Here is a 17993-nt window from a genome sequence, read left to right on the forward strand (position 1 = left end):
TGGTGAACATGCTTTCTTCGCAGGAGCTTGAGGATGTTAGTTGGCAGCTGGCCACTGTTGTTAAGCAGATTATTCTCTTCTCTACCTCTTTTCAGTTCATTAGGTTCACGTATATTCCTTGTGAATGGAACAGAGCTGCTGATTGTTTAGCCAAATGGGCTTCTAGTCATGATCTGGGTTGGAATATTAAAAATAGCAGGCAACTGTCCTTTGAGATGGTGCAAGAATTTAATGATCTTGTTGCTCAAGATCGAGCTCCTTGTTGAACTCTCCTTGTTGTATTCCTTTTTGTCTTAATAAAATTTTACCCCTCTTTTCTCTTATATTATAATTGTTTAAGAAATATTATAATATATTATTATTAAAGATATTATGATTTATTTATAACATAACAGTATCATATATATATATATATATATATATATATATATATATATATATATGTTAAATTATAATTATAATTAATATCATTTCAGAAAACTATAAATATATAATATTTTTATTAATTAGAATATTTTATAAATTATACTAAATTTTTTAAACTAAAATCATATCTATATAAAAATGATAGACAAGTACTAAGCCACTATGTGACAGTTACTGGAAAGAAGGAACATTTCCATCAAGTAGAAAGATGAAGTGCCTAAATAGCCAACTAAAACGTAAAGCGGATATAAAGACACAGACGATTGTAAACTAAAAACTGAAGTTTCCTCACTCGATAAGATGCGCGTTTTAGTTTGCTGTTCAGACGTTGCCTTTGGAAGATAGCTCTTCAATAAGTCCTCCAAACTTAAGCTAAAAATGGGGCCTCTTGCTCCAACCAAATTCCCAGAATTCCACATTTCATGATGTCCAAGTACTTATCAAACCATTCTATCCCAAAAAAATAGGTTTGCAAGATCAGCAACATTGTTATCGGATAAGCACAACCCATGACAACCACCAGCGAAGAAGAAACTCAATGTTATTAAAATGGCCATTTTCATCCATATCACCTTGTCAACTGAAACCCCAAACAAATTCTCTGAACTAGACAGTTTCATAATATCTGCCATAAATCCGCCACCCTACATGGTAGCCTCTTAAAATGGACGTAAGTCAGTCTATAAATAATCACATATCTTGACAGTTGATTTGGACAGAACCCAACTGTTCGAAGAGTCTCGAACAAAAACATGGAAGTGACAGGGATAATTATGTTGGTCCTGATATTTGCTTTGTATGGGATTTGTCAAGTACAATATGTTTCAAGTACAAATGTTACCTATGATCACAGAGCTCTAGTGATCAATGGGCAAAGAAGAGTTTTGGTATCTGGGTCTATTCATTACCCTAGAAGCACACCGCAGGTTTATAATGTCTTCCCTTTTTCGTGAAGTTTGGGAAAAAATGGTCTCTTTTAAGTTCACATATTACTTGTTAAGGCATTCAGTAATTGCTTATGAAATTAATTACTGTTAAGTATGCTGAATCTTGTAAGCGGACTCCAGAGCCTGCTCTTGTTTTACTTTTATGAAAAATATGCTAGATTGTACCCCATATTTGATAATCGAAGTTATAGGTAGCCTTATTGCTTTTTTCACTGGCTTAGATTAGTACTGATTCACTGAAAGATTATTTGTATTGCATTGGCAGATGTGGCCTGATCTTATTCAGAAGGCCAAGGAGGGAGGCGTGGATATAATTGAGACTTACGTGTTTTGGAATGGGCACGAACCCCAGCAAAATAAGGTGCTTAAATCTTGGTTTTCATGTTTTGAATCATTTTCTATTTTAAAATTTTTACTATGCAAGGTAGATTTTGGGTTAAGAATGTGGAAAGCTTTCCTGCTGTGTGCGTTTGTAGACACGGGTCATAACTGAAATTGAATCTTAAAACTATATTCTTATGTTTTTTTAAAAATGATCATAATAATGTGTTCAGTATAATAGTTAATAGAATTTGAATTACTCACCAATTATCATTGTTCTACATCCCCCTACAACATAGCATGTTTCCCTGTAGAAAATCGTTACAGTTCTAGCATCTCATTAATACCAAGTCATTTGCACACTTCCAGATGCACCAAATCCACCTAGCAAAATCTATTCTTTGAGACGCAATAATCAATTGAGAGTTCCCTGACCAAAATCAATTTTCAACTTTTCGTTTGCACACTCTCAGTCATATCAAATCATCCTGAAACCCTGCCTCATTTTAGAAGTCTAGATTGTTCTGTCTACAACCTTGAACCTTTTTTCAGCACCTTGTGATACTCTGTGACTGAGCTACTGGCTTTTCACTAATTCTGTTTTTCCACTGAGTGCAAAATATCCTTCCTGCATACTACACCTTTCTTGTTCAAAATGAGAATCTCTGACTCATTTTTTCATGGATAGCCTTCTGAAGCTTTACTGCGCTTAATCATACCACTGGCTTAGAAGGTCTCTCTGCAATTACGGTGCCTTAATTCTTTGGATGTATTACTTGAGGGATCTAGTTCATTAAATAATTATTTCAATTCTTTTAATTATCTTTCCCTTATCCCTTGCCACAAATTATGTTTAATAGCCTCTTAAATACTAAATTTTAATGGTATGTTTAAAACAAGTAGAAATTATTCTGTTTGTCATAAATGTTTCCGAATATAGATTGGAGAACTTTAAAGACATGGTGAGAAATGATGTATTGTCAGTAATACGAACAAAATCACAAGTGTATGTTGCCTATGAATGCATTTTGCTGAAGCCTATATTGCTGTCAACCATTATTTTGCAGTATAACTTCAAGGGAAGGTATGATCTGGTGAAGTTCATAAAAGAAATTCAAAAGGCTGGACTCTATGCTCATCTTCGCATTGGTCCATATGCATGTGCAGAGTGGACTTATGGGTAAGTCTAGCCCAGAAAATGTTATCTATTCTTGTGGCTGTATAGAAATGGTAGATGAAATCATTGTCATTTCAATTGATACAGAGGTTTCCCACTTTGGTTGCACTTTATTCCTGGAATCAAGTTCCGGACTGATAATGACCCATTCAAGGTAGGCAGTTTTCTTCTTTATGCAATATAAATTTACAGAGCTATTTTTGTGTTGTCTCATTTTGAGATCTAGTAATCTTTGATAAGTAATTACAAGATCTTCTGCAGCTCCATTAAATACTAACCAGATTTCTGTTTTCCCAAATTTTTCTTGGTTTTTCTTTGGTAGATTGAGATGGAACGTTTCACCCGAAAGATTGTAGACTTGATGAAGCAGGCAAATCTCTTTGCTCCTCAAGGAGGACCTATTATCTTAGCTCAGGTCATTGTTTTCAATATAAAGGCTTTTTTTGGTTTTCTTCAAGATATCTATTTTAAATTAAAACATGGATGCGCTCTAATTTCATTGCTCAAGCATGCTGTAGCCTGGAGACACAAATAATAATTTTGTGTTACTTTGTAAGAGTTAAAACTGAAACAAAATCCATTAAGTGAATGTGCTTGCTTTGCGCATTTTCGTAGTGGAACCTATAAGAAAAAGACAGCAGGTGGAGTGGTGCACACTTTTCAGAATCATTCTAATGCTGTTTATCTTGTGCAACAGATAGAGAATGAGTATGGAAACATTGATGGACCATATGGAGAAGCAGGCAAGCGGTACATCAAATGGGCAGCATCTATGGCTGTTAATATGACAATAGGAGTCCCTTGGGTGATGTGCAAACAAAATGATGCTCCTCCTATAGTTGTGAGTTCATGCTTCAACCTATATGGAACATGTTTCTCTTACAAGCAACTTCTTCTCATGGTTAGAGAAAAGACTGTCTTAATAGTTAGATTTAATTCTTATAAGCTTAAATGAAACTACAGATATATTAGTTATGACTAATGGCTAATTGTAATTAGACAAGATCAAGTACAAATAGGTCCTTATCAAACAGACATGGGTTGTAATCTATTTGAAATTATCACATGGGCAGAAATTGGCAGAGTCTGGACCTGAAATACATTTCTTGATTTTAGTAATATTCAGGAGACAAAACAACCAAATTATAGGGAAAAGTAAGTTTGTGGAGATGATGTATATGCTTAATTACCTCATGATCATTTAAATAACTCTTGTTGAAATTGCAGATAGACACTTGGAATGGATTCTACGGTGATCAATTTACCCCCGAGTTCACAACAAGTCCTAAAATTTGGACAGAAAACTGGTCTGGCTGGTACAACCATTGATGCTCTCTACCTTAAACTCACAAGAGGGGGACGGCTCATATATAATGAGCATCTCAAGATCTTGGAGGAAATGAATTTGATGTTTACTATAGCACACTTTCAATTCTATTTTAGTATCTCATTGAAATGGATAGTACACGGGGTAAGTTCAAACTCTCAACATATCTTGATGTGCCTTATGTGATACATATTTCTTCATCCAACTATTGGCAGGTATCGTGCATTTGGGGGTACGGTGCCATCTAGGCCTGCAGAAGACCTAGCCTATGCTGTTGCACGGTGGTACCAGAGAGGAGGTACAATGCAGAATTATTATATGGTATGCATGTCTTAAATAACTGGTTTATGATCCTACAAATTAAGATATATGTATACAGCAATGATCAATCTATTTCATAAAATAAAATATTCTAGATAATGAAGTCATTATAGGAACAACATAACAAACACCTACTTCTATGATTGCAGTATCATGGAGGGACCAACTTTGGCCGCACATCAGGAGGCCCTTTTATTTCTACAAGCTATGATTATGATGCTCCTATTGATGAATATGGTAACTATTCATGCTATCTTACAATTTGTGATGAGTGTTCTGGTAAAATGGATGAGTGTGTTTTATCGATCATGCTTTTCTCTCTTAAAAAACCCAAAAGAATCCCCATCTTACAAGCTTCTAAAAATTGCCATTTTCTAGGTCATTTATGCCAAAAAAATTGTGACCAGAAACTTCTCATACCCTCATCTAAATCTCTTGTTGACACCTACCTTTTCTAATGTGAAAACTTGTTCATTTTTTCTACATAAGAATAAAATGGTTCAATATGAATAGATCTATAATTTTATTCAATAAAAGGCCCTCTTACAGAAGAAACTAGAAAAAAAATGGTCTGGCAAGACATACAGAGACCGGCGATGTCTATTTTTTTTTTTTTTTTTTGCTATTTTTCTGACACTGATACAGAGTAATATTATGGGTGGGAGATCTAGAACTGCCTTCTATAGTTCATCAACGAAAGAAATGAAATCCAAATATTTCTGATAATTTATATCATATATACATTAGAGTAGAAATTGAAGAGAGGAATATTTAGGTCTTAATTTCTCGACTGGGGTGAAATCACATAGTTAAGATAATATTAATTATTAGTTAATACCAATGAACATAATTTAACCATTCTGAAATTAAGAGCCATGATCATCACATTTAGTACAAGCAAGTATTTGAAGTTTAATCAATATTAGATCCAAAATGGATCTATAAATTTTCCTACCAACTACTAATTTTTGGTAACATTCCTATATGCCGTTATTGTACACATCCTCTAAAATGAGCAACTGTTTGTGCAAGGAAATAAAATGTTTCTTGGCATGACATTATCAATAAAATCAAAGTGCAGGACTTCCAAATCAGCCTAAATGGGGGCATCTTAAGGAGCTTCACTCAGCCATTAAACTTTGTGAAGGTGCTATGATAAACTCAGAACCGCAGTTTGTCGCACTTGGTCCTAATCAAGAGGTTAGTTTCATATACATCTTATTTGTGTATTGTAAACATTAATATTCCAGAAAAAGAATGTGGAAGATAATAAATATGGTTTCAATTTTTTTATTTTGCAGGCACATGTTTACTCAGATGGGCCAAACATATGTGCAGCATTTCTTGCAAATATGGACTCTAAAGTTCATGTAACAGTGAAGTTCAATGGTGTCTCATATGATTTGCCAGCTTGGTCTGTCAGCATTCTTCCGGATTGCAAGAGTGTCGTTTTCAATACTGCAAAGGTCTAAATTCAGACTCATTATAGATTTGTCCCTAGACTAAAATTATTGCAAAGGATTTGTTTTAGGGAGAGGTTATTTGAAGGAGTTTCGCTTATCATATCATACATCTCTAAAATCCAGTATCTCTTCATAGAAACATTTTATCTTCAACAATTTACGTGGTCCGATGCACATGTAGTTCTTTGTTTGGTTAGCATCCATGCTAACTGTGTAATACTTTGTCCATACCGCTTTGTTTTACATTTCCATTGGTCAATATCTCTAATACTCATTGCAAGTTATGTTTATTATTATGTTGATTTCAGCTATGGGCCTTGGATTAGTTTGGGGACTCTCTTAAATTTTACAATCCAAGCTAACTAGATTTTTGTTGTCGAGATACAATTTATCCACTAGCTATGAGGAAATTATTGAAAATATGATGCTTTTAGCATTATTCTTAACTCCTTTGTATTTGGAGCTCCAAGAAGCAATTCAAATGGTACCTGTGAAGGATATATGAAAACAATAACCTTTTCTATCTGGGGCCAAGTGAGCTAAGTCTAAAAGTTACGTTTTCCTGGCTTTCAATGCTCATCAAAGAGCCAGCATTTTTTAGAGGAAGTTAGTAGATGATTTCAATTCAATTTGAAATGGAGTTTCTAATGACTTGTTTTATGGTACAACATCTTAGCAATTTCAAATCTGATCAAAGTTATAGGTTAATCACAAAAACAGGCTTTTTAAAAATCTACTTGTGTTTTGGCTCACAAATACAAATTATTCCCTGAATAATGATTGTTGATCGAAGTCCTTAATGGTTGTTCTCTTGATGGATGTAGAGACAAATTTAATCATTTTCTATGTTTTTACATGCCATTATGTAGTCGGTATTACTGGAGTTGGATGTTTAATGTCTTTTTTGTATTGTACCCGATGTCTGCAGATCAGTTCCCAGACAACATCTATACAAATGCAGCTAGCAATTTCAAAGTCAGTACATTCTAGTTTATTGAGAAGATCAGTTTTGGAAATGGAAGAGACAGAATGGAGTTGGTTGCATGAACCAATAGGAATATGGGGGAAGGGTGCATTCTCTGAACGTGGATTAATGGAGCAAATAAATACAACTGGAGATTCTAGTGACTACTTATGGTACACAACAACGTAAGAAAACACCTGTCATGGTTACATTCATTTTTTAAACTATTTTTATAAACAATGAAATAAAATTCATATTGATGTCCGAAAAAGATATGCCTATCGTCTTACATGACAGAACAGAGCATAACGCACCCCTCATTTTTGTCTTAAAATAGCATTATCAGGATAGTGTCATTTTTCCTATAGTGGAACAAAGTAATTATATACCACATGAAAAATATATGGCAGTGGCAATACTGCACTAAAATTGTCAATCATGCAGGTACTTCTTTAATCACTGCTTCTGTAAATTATATTTAATATGAAATATTACTAACTTGCTAAATGGTTGGCAGTATTGATGTTGATGACAATGAAGCATTTCTCAAAGACGGTACTCAACCAGCTCTTCATATAGTGTCCCGGGGACATGATTTGCGTGTTTTTGTCAATGGAAAGTATAAAGGTAATCATGTAGCCTGTTCAATCTTTTAATTGACTAGGAAATAGACTAACAAAGAAGTGATATGAGACTTTAGACATATTGCACTTATGTAAGATATTTATTGAGTATAAAAATATCATGCAAGTGGTGACTTTTATTTTGAATTCATACCAAGTTCTGAATACAAGCATCTATTTGTTTTTAATACTAATTCATCACATTTATAAGGTTGCGCAGGGATGGGTTACTGAGGTAGGGGTAGGAGTACAACTGTTTTTCAAAGTAGGACGGGTCTACTTGGGCACGGCAATTTTTTTTATAGATGCAATTTAATATGTATAGAAAATCTGAAAATATGAGTCATGCCAATGGTTTTTCAAAACAAGGACAGTGACACAGTTTGCAGGTGTAACATATTGTTTTCAGTTTCAGATTTGCAGTATGTTTATGATTATCATAAATGCTTAAAGTTTAGATGCATAATAGAGAAGGAGGACTTTAAACATGAACAAGAAGATCATAAATCATATAATAATGCAATGTTGCAAATGATAAACTTCTGACTTGAACAGTGATTAAGTTTATTGATAATCGGCAGTGCATCAAAGTTTCAAACTGATTACTTATTAAGCTTGATAAACAACAAACTGATATACAAACCAAAAACTAAGACAAAAATTAGAAATCCTAATGAATGTCCGTAGCTATGATGCTCTCCACTAAGTACCTTGTACTTGGTACATGTCCCAGGAGTGTGGATACGAGTATCCATGCAACATAGCATTTATCTCATTTTTAGCAAAGAAAATATTGTATCTAATGGCATTCTGTGGATCTTCTTTTTCATCTATATTAATTGGTGTAGTAAATTTCCCAATTTTTAGTAATCAATGGATTGATAGTACTATATAGATTAAAATTGTTTAAAAACATAATATAATTTTAGGTTCAATTGGACTGATTTAGAAATTCGCAAGCAAATTTTCAAGACTTAAAAAAAAAAAAAAATCAAAACTGATCACAGTAAATAGGAGTTACCAATAGGCCGCTGAAAAAGCTAGTCAGTCTAACCATGAGTACAAAGCAGGCACTAGAAGACTGATAGTAACATTCGTTTCATAATCTGAACAACTTCAATGTATGCAAATTTATATAGAGATATCTTTCTGAAGTTCATTGTTTCTTCTAGACACGATTTGGTGATATTATGCCATCTTTTTGCATTCATTGTCTGTCTGCAGATATTATGTCTTTCAATGTCTATGTTCAATTGAAGGACTTTTTGACAGGATTATTTTATGTTAACTATAGAAGCATTGAATCATAGCCAGAAGACTATAAGTATCCTTTCACAAATTGTTTTGAACCGTACTTGGGAAGCAGGACCACTACAATTAAGAACAAAAATATATGAAGCGAATTCAAGAATAATTTACTATTTCCTGCTAATGTTGTACTCTTTATAAGGAACTAACATGGTTTCATTTTCTTTGTTTATCTTGCATATCAGTAAAGCCATAATATGACTAAATTTTTACTTGTTTGAAATTCAATAAAACTTGTAGGAGGTCAATCGGGGGTTTATGACTCTTGGAATATCACGCTGCATCAGCCTATTTCATTGAAGAGGGGAAGAAATCACATTCAACTCTTAAGTGCAACTGTCGGACTGCAGGTTCCTTTTAAAGTTCTACATTTACATCTTTTACTTGCTAGTTTTCTTCTTTTTAAGGATGTTTTGCCCTGGGTTAAAATTCAGATATGTGGTTCCGAGAATTAAGAACATTTTGGCCATATGTTTTATGACTTGATCAAAATTTTATTTCTTGTATTAGGGGCATTTATTATCAGAGTCAGTCAGTTTTGATCAGTATTCCCAAATATAATTCAAAGCTTCTTTACTCATTCATGTTAACTCCTTGGTTGTTGATAAGATTATTAATCTGTTGTTATTTTACCAACATTAATTTGTTGGTGGGTCTCTTGTGTGTGATTGAAGTAAATATCATTCACATTGATAATAGAAAACACGGCCTGCATGATGTCTATAAATCTACACAAAATACTAACCTAGATAGAACAACCTTCTCAAAGGTCATAAGAATATACTTCTGCTAGGTTATAAGAAATTTATAACGAGGTTTTTTTTTACAACAGTGACATAAATTTTAAATAAAAAATGACTCATTGCAAGTAAATTCCCCTCTGAAGTGTTTAATTCATATTTTAATTGTTACAACATATTATTGCGAACTGTATGTGGCACGTCCCTAATAAAGAACCAAGACTAGGTAAAAGTTATTTTTATTAGTGGAAATGTGGTCTAGTAATAATGTGAAATATCATGTTGAATCTTGGAGAGGTTCCATTTTACGAAGTACATAAAAATGGTGTACTTCTGTTTGGAAGTCAGTTCTTCAAGAAACACAAGCTGAAAGTCGCTTAAAAAAGACCTGATTCTCAAATGTTATCTCGTTCTTAATCTTAGTGTCCTTGACAAGGGCTTCTAAAATTTTCTTCCCTTTCTTTGGTGTCTTTCTCAGGTGCATACTTGAAAATTTCCTAAGGTCTACAGAACTTTAAATCCCTGAATACTTAATAGCTGCCTTGAAGATCCACTTGAGCTCTATGGTCACCCAGCCAACTGGCTCCTAGTATTACATCATTGAATTTAAGAGGGGCACATAAAATTTTACTAGATTTGTTAGAACTCTATCATCATATTGAACAGTACATGTTCTCTCTATGATTTGCTAATCTATGAATTTTGTTAACTAACTCAGATGCTATGAAACACTCTGAAGATCCAATAACAATAAAAAAAAAGTGACCGAGTCACCGTACAACATGCCTGGTCTCTCACTGGGTTATGTGTGTTCTCAACTGCTAAATTTTGTTACAAAATTGCAGCGAACAGGGACAATCTTTTTTTTTGCTACGTGGCCCAATCTGTGTTGTTGCTATAGGATATATTGAAGTTATATCAAAATCTTCTTTTGTTTTTGTCATTTAATTTTCAGTAGAGGTCATCATTGGCATGCTTTAGCATATCTGTTATGAAAAAAGGTACCATTAGATTTAATGGATCTATCTCAAGTGTAAGATTGAGCAGAAACATAACATTTCCCAAATTGTACATTGGTGCCAGAGAATTTGTAGTTTCTTAATTACACTGTATTGTCAAGTAACAAGGTTTCCATTGTACAAATCCCTTGCACAATCTAATAATAACTGTAACAAATGGATTTTTAAAACAAATTAAAGGTAATTTAGAAAGAATTTTCCTCAACTAACTATTGAAGCAAAATATCTTGAATTCCTTTTCATGAGACATTAATTGATATTAACTACTAATGATTAACTGAAATAACAAAACCAAACTGAAAGAACTGTAATAATGATCAATTGAAATGACTGTAATAACGATCAACTGAAACAACTATAACAATGATCAACTGAAATAACTGTAATAACAATCAACTGAAACAACTATAACAATGATCACAACTGAAATATCGATTTACTATCTTTCTTTGCATACAAGTAAATTAAATGCATAACATGAAAAAGAAAAAAGAACATACGAGAAGTAACTGGCGAGTCTTTAATTGGTTGTGCAAGCCTCGACTTTCGGTAAGAGAAGAAGCATTGACTTAGGCTTAACCTCCCAACTTCGGACCATATTCATCCCCATACAATCTATTGAATAGAAAGGCCCTTCCTACCTTGGGATTAGGCTTAGGATACTTTTAATCCAGCCACTTGAGCATTTTGATGTTAAGAATGTCCACATAGTTATAAATAGACATGTCTGAATAACTAGCACTATTGATATCAAGTGATCATAGATGGAAAGCATGCCTTTAACAACCTTGGCCAAGGTTTTCTGATGGGTGCAATGACCTGATCACCACTACTTGACTTGACAACAGGAGAACAATAAGTATGAACATGCATGAGCTATTAAATGATTTTCCTTTAAAAATAATTTAGAATTGTTATGTCATGTCTAATTCTTATTTTCATGTTATTGTAGATTTCTATCTCACCTCTTGCTTGGCTATACAGTCGGGTGAGTCCCAGGTGTTTGAATCTTAGAGCAACCAGCTCTTTCTGTTGATCCTCAACTGATATAAGAATATTATATGTTTCTAGCTTATCATATTTTTGTGATCTGAGAAGTGTAACTTTAAGACTTGCAGAATAAATGCCATTTGATTCTAACATTCAACGGCATAATAAAATATGATATCATGTCATGGATACTTGGTTTTGACTCATCATAAGCAGTTTTGTCCTAAAGAGGCACGAACCGATGATATTTAAACAAAGATGATTTACAACATATTTTGGAACTGTATCTTGTTGCTGTAATTTCAAAATGCGGTAGTATCTGAAAATAAAACATATTACAATCATTGGGATATAGGGAAACCACATAACTTGGTAAAATCTGGAAATATAATTGAGTCTTGGCTAGACGCTATCAATCAACCCCCCTTCACGGAAGAACTCTGGTTGCAGACTTAGTGCAAATACTAATCATGTGCTTCAACAAGGAAAATATATAATGAGATGGTAAATCGCGGCAAGGAAATATGTAGAGGGATATCGGGTGTAATAATGCAGAGATATATCGTGAGTAATAATGCCCATGGTCTCTCATGGCTTCATAACATAAAGAAGTATTCAAAAAAACTTTTGGCTTCCAAGAAGTCGTAACTTAAAAAGAAAAGGACTTGGCTTCTTGAACGCCAATATGCCAAATGTGCATTTCGATTTCTAGCAAGAATTTGAATAAATAAGGAAAAAGAATTGAAAGTTATAAATCAAGGATAATTATAATATATTTATCTACTTGCATGTAGATGTACTTATGAGGTGGCATCATATTGTTTATTTTATAAAAATAATATTATGGTGTCACCTTTATTCCTATATCTATGTGGATGTACATAAATATACGTTATAATGATGTGGTAGAAAAGTCAATCAAAAATCATTTGAGGTACGCATTATTTTTAATTAAAACAATTAATGTTTTAAATGTTTATTTAATAGTTCAAGTGGGTCCCTTGATGTTCAAGTTGTTAGGTCCTTACCAAGACAATTAAAGGTCATACCTATCAACCCGATAATTGGACTAAGCTAGTATCCCATTCTGTTGATCCCATTTAGCAATGCTTCTCCCCTTCATCTTCTCTTGCAATCACCAGTGCAACATTTTTGCTAATCATCACATGACAAAACAATGGATAACGACTATCATCATTAAACAGTTAACATAATGAATACAACGGATATATTTAACCACTCTCTTCACATGATTATGAAAGAAAATCCATTCAATCCAATGGCTATAAATAAATTTAAATTAGGTCAAAATTTGGGATGTAACAACAACACTTTCCCTTATTGAATTATGTACCTCCATTAAACGGGTACTGTAACTTGTCAGCAGTTTTCAGGTAACATACTCAATTGTTCCATTGTTTATTGTTCAATGTGTATCATTTCAGTTCTGATCTTTCTTATATTATATATATTTTCAATCAGTTTTTTATAAGCCAAGTTCTAAAACCAGTCTATTTGTATAAGAAGATCAGTTGTCTCACTTGATGCCTTCTGGCTTGCCTATAAAATGGTTTAGTTAGAATGATGTAACATGCTTATTCAAGTTTCTCTTCAATTTCTCTTTTCCTTCCTTCCCTCCTCTTCTTTTGGCTATGTATCCCTTCAAAACTTTTTCTCTAGTGTTTTACTCTTAGAGGAACAGATTAGACCATCTGACTGACAGTCCTATTAATCTTATCCATGTGTAGTTATTTATGTTGAAATATCTATAGATACTATGGTGATGATAAAAAAAGGATGTAAAGGTTGAGGCTCCAATATTTACAGAAATTTAATGTATTTATCATATGGAATAGGTTGTGAATCTCCATCTTCTTAAACAATTCCTAGCTATGATACTGACTTCCTTACTAACCTTGGATATTACATAGTTTAGAATATCTTAATTTTTCTTCTGTGTTGCGAGCATGTAAATTCAGTACCTAGTTCGAGACAATTTCCATTATATATATTTTGATGCATATGGGTGCAGTGTGATTATGCACCAAGCAGTAGACACTAAAAGGCTCGTTTTTCCCTGTCCTTTTAAGTTTCGTTACATGTTTCAACGATCTGAAATATCACCTTTCTTCAAATTATGGATTTTATGCAATGTTTTGAGTAAATAGCTTTGCTTCTATGGATGCTTATTGCTTGATCTCTGCTTCCATGATATTAATTGACTACTGTTTCTTTGTATCCAGAACTATGGAGCATTTTATGATCTACAGGGTGCAGGACTCATTGGGGTTAAATTGATGGGCTTGAAACACGGGGAAACAGATTTGTCATCAGGAATCTGGAGATATCAAGTTTCGTCTTAAATCTTTTGATGTTGCCTGTCTTTGCCACAAATTGAAATCCTTGTTTCAGTCAGTTTTGGAAAGAAAGCAAATTCATTACTTGCAATTGACCTTTTCTTTGTAATAGATTTTACCAGCATAGGTATTTGGACATGAATCATAATTTACCAAGAAGTTATCATTCTACACCAGTGTGATGTAAAATAGTATGTAATGTGATTTCATCTAGTTTTGTTGTTTTGTGATTGCATGACAGAATGGATTGCAAGGTGAAAAGTTGCGATTTTATAATGGTAAGACCACAGCTGGGGCACAATGGGCTACAGGAGCACATATACCCAAGAATCAACCTATGATATGGTACAAGGTTGGGAAATCATTCCTTTCTAATCATCTTCATGCTCTTCACTACAAATTGTAGTGAATGGCAACTTTCCTTAGACAATTGACCTCAGTATTCAGAATACTTGTCCATTAAAGGTTAATGAATATTTTGATGGATTAGTGTGGTGTTATAGGATCTTTTTTAATGCCTTACTCCATTAAGGCATGAACATCTATGGCTTTTGTCAATGTCCAGTAAAGCCAACTAGCTTTGTAGATCTAGTATATAATGAAGATATAAATAGATTCAGTGTTCTTTATCAGTAGCAAGACAGGCACGAGAAGAGGGATAAGATGTACAAGTTCTCTTATCCTGATTATTGAAATTTTAAGGGTCAAGGACAATTATTCTCCACTCTCCAACTTTGGCACTGACTAACCAGTTGAAACACGTGAAAACAAAAATGGATAGGAATTTGGATTATAGTTGTCTTTATTGATAGCTTCTCACAAAGTTCTTCGTCAATGCATTGCTAATCTTCAATTTGTGAAATGTTAATCTATAGATATCTCTGTCTAGACTGAACTAAGAGGTTTGAAACAAAATTTATTACAAAATGAATAATATGCCACTTTTTAGGACAATGGAATCCATTTTGACATTCTATTCACAAATGATGTTTTGGGTTTGATTGACAGACCACTTTTGATGCTCCAGAAGGTACTGATCCTGTTGCATTAGACATGTCTTCCATGGGCAAGGGAATTGCATGGGTAAATGGGCAGGATATTGGGCGTTATTGGCCCAGCAAACTTGCTCCTGAGACTGGGTGTACTGAAACCTGTGATTATCGAGGATATTACAATCCCGAAAAATGTGTAAGAAATTGTGGCAAACCATCGCAAACACTGTAAGAAATCTAACATGCCCAATTTTAAAAACATAAGGTTTTCATAATCCATGAAATATGACTACAGAGCTTTTGGAAAGTAACAGTATAGAAGAATTTGATTTGTATCTACACAAAAGCGATACAGATGTACAAAATTCTTCTACACAAACTTTCCGAAAGTTTTTGTTTGTCAAAGGGTCAAACACTAACGTTGCCTGTGAAGGTGTTTGCAATGGAATTTTCAACTTTGGTTTGTTTAGACATGGTGTGCAAATCTCTCTTTTCACTGACACATTTCAGACGTTTTGGGATCTCTTTGCATCTAATTAATGCTCACAATCAATGGATATGTTCTTTATTCCTCAGATATCATGTTCCTCGTTCATGGATTAAGCCAACTGGCAACGTACTCGTGCTCTTTGAAGAGGAAGGTGGGAATCCTAGTCAAATCTCATTTATGACGCGGACTGTAAAGAATTTGTGTGCTCGGGTATCACAAACCCATCTTCCAGCAGTGGATTCATGGAAATCAAACTTAAAAATTAGAGCAGAGGGGATTAAACCTAACCCAGAGCTTCAACTGAAATGTCCATCAAATGGGCAAGTCATCTCGTCAATCAAGTTTGCTAGTTTTGGAACGCCCAATGGGGAATGTGGGAGTTTCGCACATGGTGCTTGCAAGACCGCTACTGCAATGCCCATTATACGCCAGGTTATATTCAATGATTAATTCTACCAATTGCGTTCAATCAAAATTTTAAACTTAGAAACAACACTACGAGAATGTACCTGCAGCATTTTCTTGAATTCTATTTTTTCTCTCTAACATTTCTTTGGCCTGTTTTGCAGGCATGTATTGGACGTGCAAGTTGTTCTGTGGAGGTTTCTGAAGAGAAATTTGGAGATCCTTGTGCGGGCACTACTAAGACATTGGCAGTTGAAGCTATCTGCAGCTGATTGCATGTGTTCTTGGGAAATCTCTTTACAATGTCAATATCAGTTGACAGGGTAAAAAATCTTGGCCCTGAGAAAGGGCAAGTCCTGAGAAAGATGTAATTATCTGCACGAGAATCAATAAAAAGCCGCCTTGGATTTTTTTTTATGCCAAATCTTGATGTCTTGGTGTACGTTTGAATTGGACTAAAATTTTTGTGATATTTGTATCAGGATTTAGCTTAATAGTTTTGGAGTCAAACTCATTCAGTCGTGAAATGAGTAGTGGTTTACACAAACTCGTCTCTCACTACTATGAATTCCAGGTGAAGCACTTCCAAGAGGTCACCCATCTAGATGCTTCATCTCTGCCAAGTGTTCTATTCATTGTCATGAGAGATGATTTGTGGAAACTACTAATCATGAATTATGGGTTCAATAAGTTTGACTAAAAAATTACACTTAAATCATGTTAATTTATTCTAGAAAATGTTTCCTACTTATCAACTAAAATTCTCTCAATAACTTTATTTATTTTTAATTTGTGTAAACTCTTGAGATTGAATTGATCGCTTCAATGTCTATATTTTTAATTACTAATGCAATAGAGACTTGGATACGTCATATTATTTTTAAATATATACAAAATAAAATTCACTATATGTTAGAATAGATACTTATATACATTAAATTATTTTTAAATATCCATATGAAATAAAACTCACTAAACATATATTAATACACATGAAAAATATTTGATTAATTAATATTGAGAGACATTTCATACCATGTGTCCCAAAAAATATTAACTATATCTTAATTTAAATCACAAATTTGATATAGTATGCATTGAAACCAAAATTGCACTAGTGAAACATAATTTAGCCTTAACAACATATTTTGATAGAATTATGTCCATATGTGAGGATATGCTAAGTATCAAAGCATGCACGCACAACTAAAATGAGACCAAATACAAAAAATTAGATCACCATAACACAATATTTTTGTGTCCAGTGGAAAACCCTCAAAATCAAACTAGTTTCCTCATAGGGAGAAAACCCACTCAATAACTTGTATCGTTATTGATTCAATAAGCACCAACTCTTACAATTTGTTTAGCAACACCTACTATAAGGAGCATCGACCCCTCTCCAAGTATTACAATTGTTATAATATTCAAATCATTAGTGGTCTCACAAGTCTATTAACAACTTTGTAGTCATGAGATAAATAGTAATATAAGATTTTCAATGAATCTAATATAGATACAACCCTGTATGTAAAAACATAGACACCCACATTGCACTCTTCTTGCACGCATGCCTATGTTCCTATATAGAAGGACGAAATTTAACATTATAAAACTTAAGAAAGTAACATTTGTCTTCATAATTACCCCATGTTACAATAAATGAGCCTAACTTGGGGTTTTAAACAAAAAACCATTTATCACACAACAAAAATTGTTAAAGAACTAATTCGACCAATGAGTCTTTTGAGAAAATATTATTGACACAGCTATTTTACACAATAGATCCAATCATGGTTAATTAAAACTATTTGATTAAGCTTTCATAAACCATAAACTATTTTTACAAAACTATCCTCAAGATTTTATGTAAAAGAAACCAATCTTTGACAAAATTTTGAACAATCAACATTAAGGATTTTCCATTCAAGAACCTCATTGTATGTACAAAGACCTAATACTATTTGTGTTGCCACATATTCTTCCTTTCCCCTTTTTAATTCAGGAATAACAATCATAAAGTAAAGGAAAAATGTTTTTTCTCTTCTACATGCCAAGAAGTTTAAAAAAAGAAATTCAAGGAAGAAACCATCATTTTCCCAACATGAAAGAAGCTATATATA

At 33.4% G+C, this 17993-nt stretch overlaps 1 protein-coding gene across 1 annotated transcript; it reads left to right on the forward strand.

Annotated features, from left to right (window-relative positions):
• The first annotated feature begins 1143 nt into the window (after positions 1-1143).
• LOC149528159 (beta-galactosidase 8-like) lies at positions 1144-16294 on the forward strand. Its single transcript, XM_089808694.1, has 19 exons — positions 1144-1352; positions 1639-1734; positions 2762-2874; positions 2959-3025; positions 3194-3286; positions 3569-3712; positions 4099-4187; positions 4414-4519; positions 4669-4756; positions 5601-5719; positions 5821-5985; positions 6911-7131; positions 7464-7573; positions 9118-9227; positions 13870-13977; positions 14225-14335; positions 14992-15203; positions 15552-15897; positions 16035-16294. Exons 1-19 carry the CDS (start codon positions 1179-1181, stop codon positions 16140-16142), a joined length of 2580 nt encoding a protein of 859 aa, XP_089664820.1. The 5' UTR covers positions 1144-1178; the 3' UTR covers positions 16143-16294.
• The last annotated feature ends 1699 nt before the right edge of the window (positions 16295-17993 follow it).

The sequence above is a fragment of the Cupressus sempervirens genome, chromosome 11 (genome assembly GCF_028749045.1).
Source record: "Cupressus sempervirens isolate cs-2001-9-10 chromosome 11, ASM2874904v1, whole genome shotgun sequence".
Lineage (NCBI taxonomy): Eukaryota > Viridiplantae > Streptophyta > Pinopsida > Cupressales > Cupressaceae > Cupressus > Cupressus sempervirens.

What these genes read in the sequence shown, in the direction of transcription:
- LOC149528159 (XM_089808694.1), top strand. Translation starts at nt 1,179, where the DNA reads ATGGAAGTGACAGGGATAATTATGTTGGTCCTGATATTTGCTTTGTAT. An exon ending in TCGTTTTCAATACTGCAAAG is followed by an intron (nt 5,986 to 6,910) that starts GTCTAAATTCAG and finishes CGATGTCTGCAG; the next exon opens with ATCAGTTCCCAGACAACATC. An exon ending in CAATGCCCATTATACGCCAG is followed by an intron (nt 15,898 to 16,034) that starts GTTATATTCAAT and finishes CCTGTTTTGCAG; the next exon opens with GCATGTATTGGACGTGCAAG.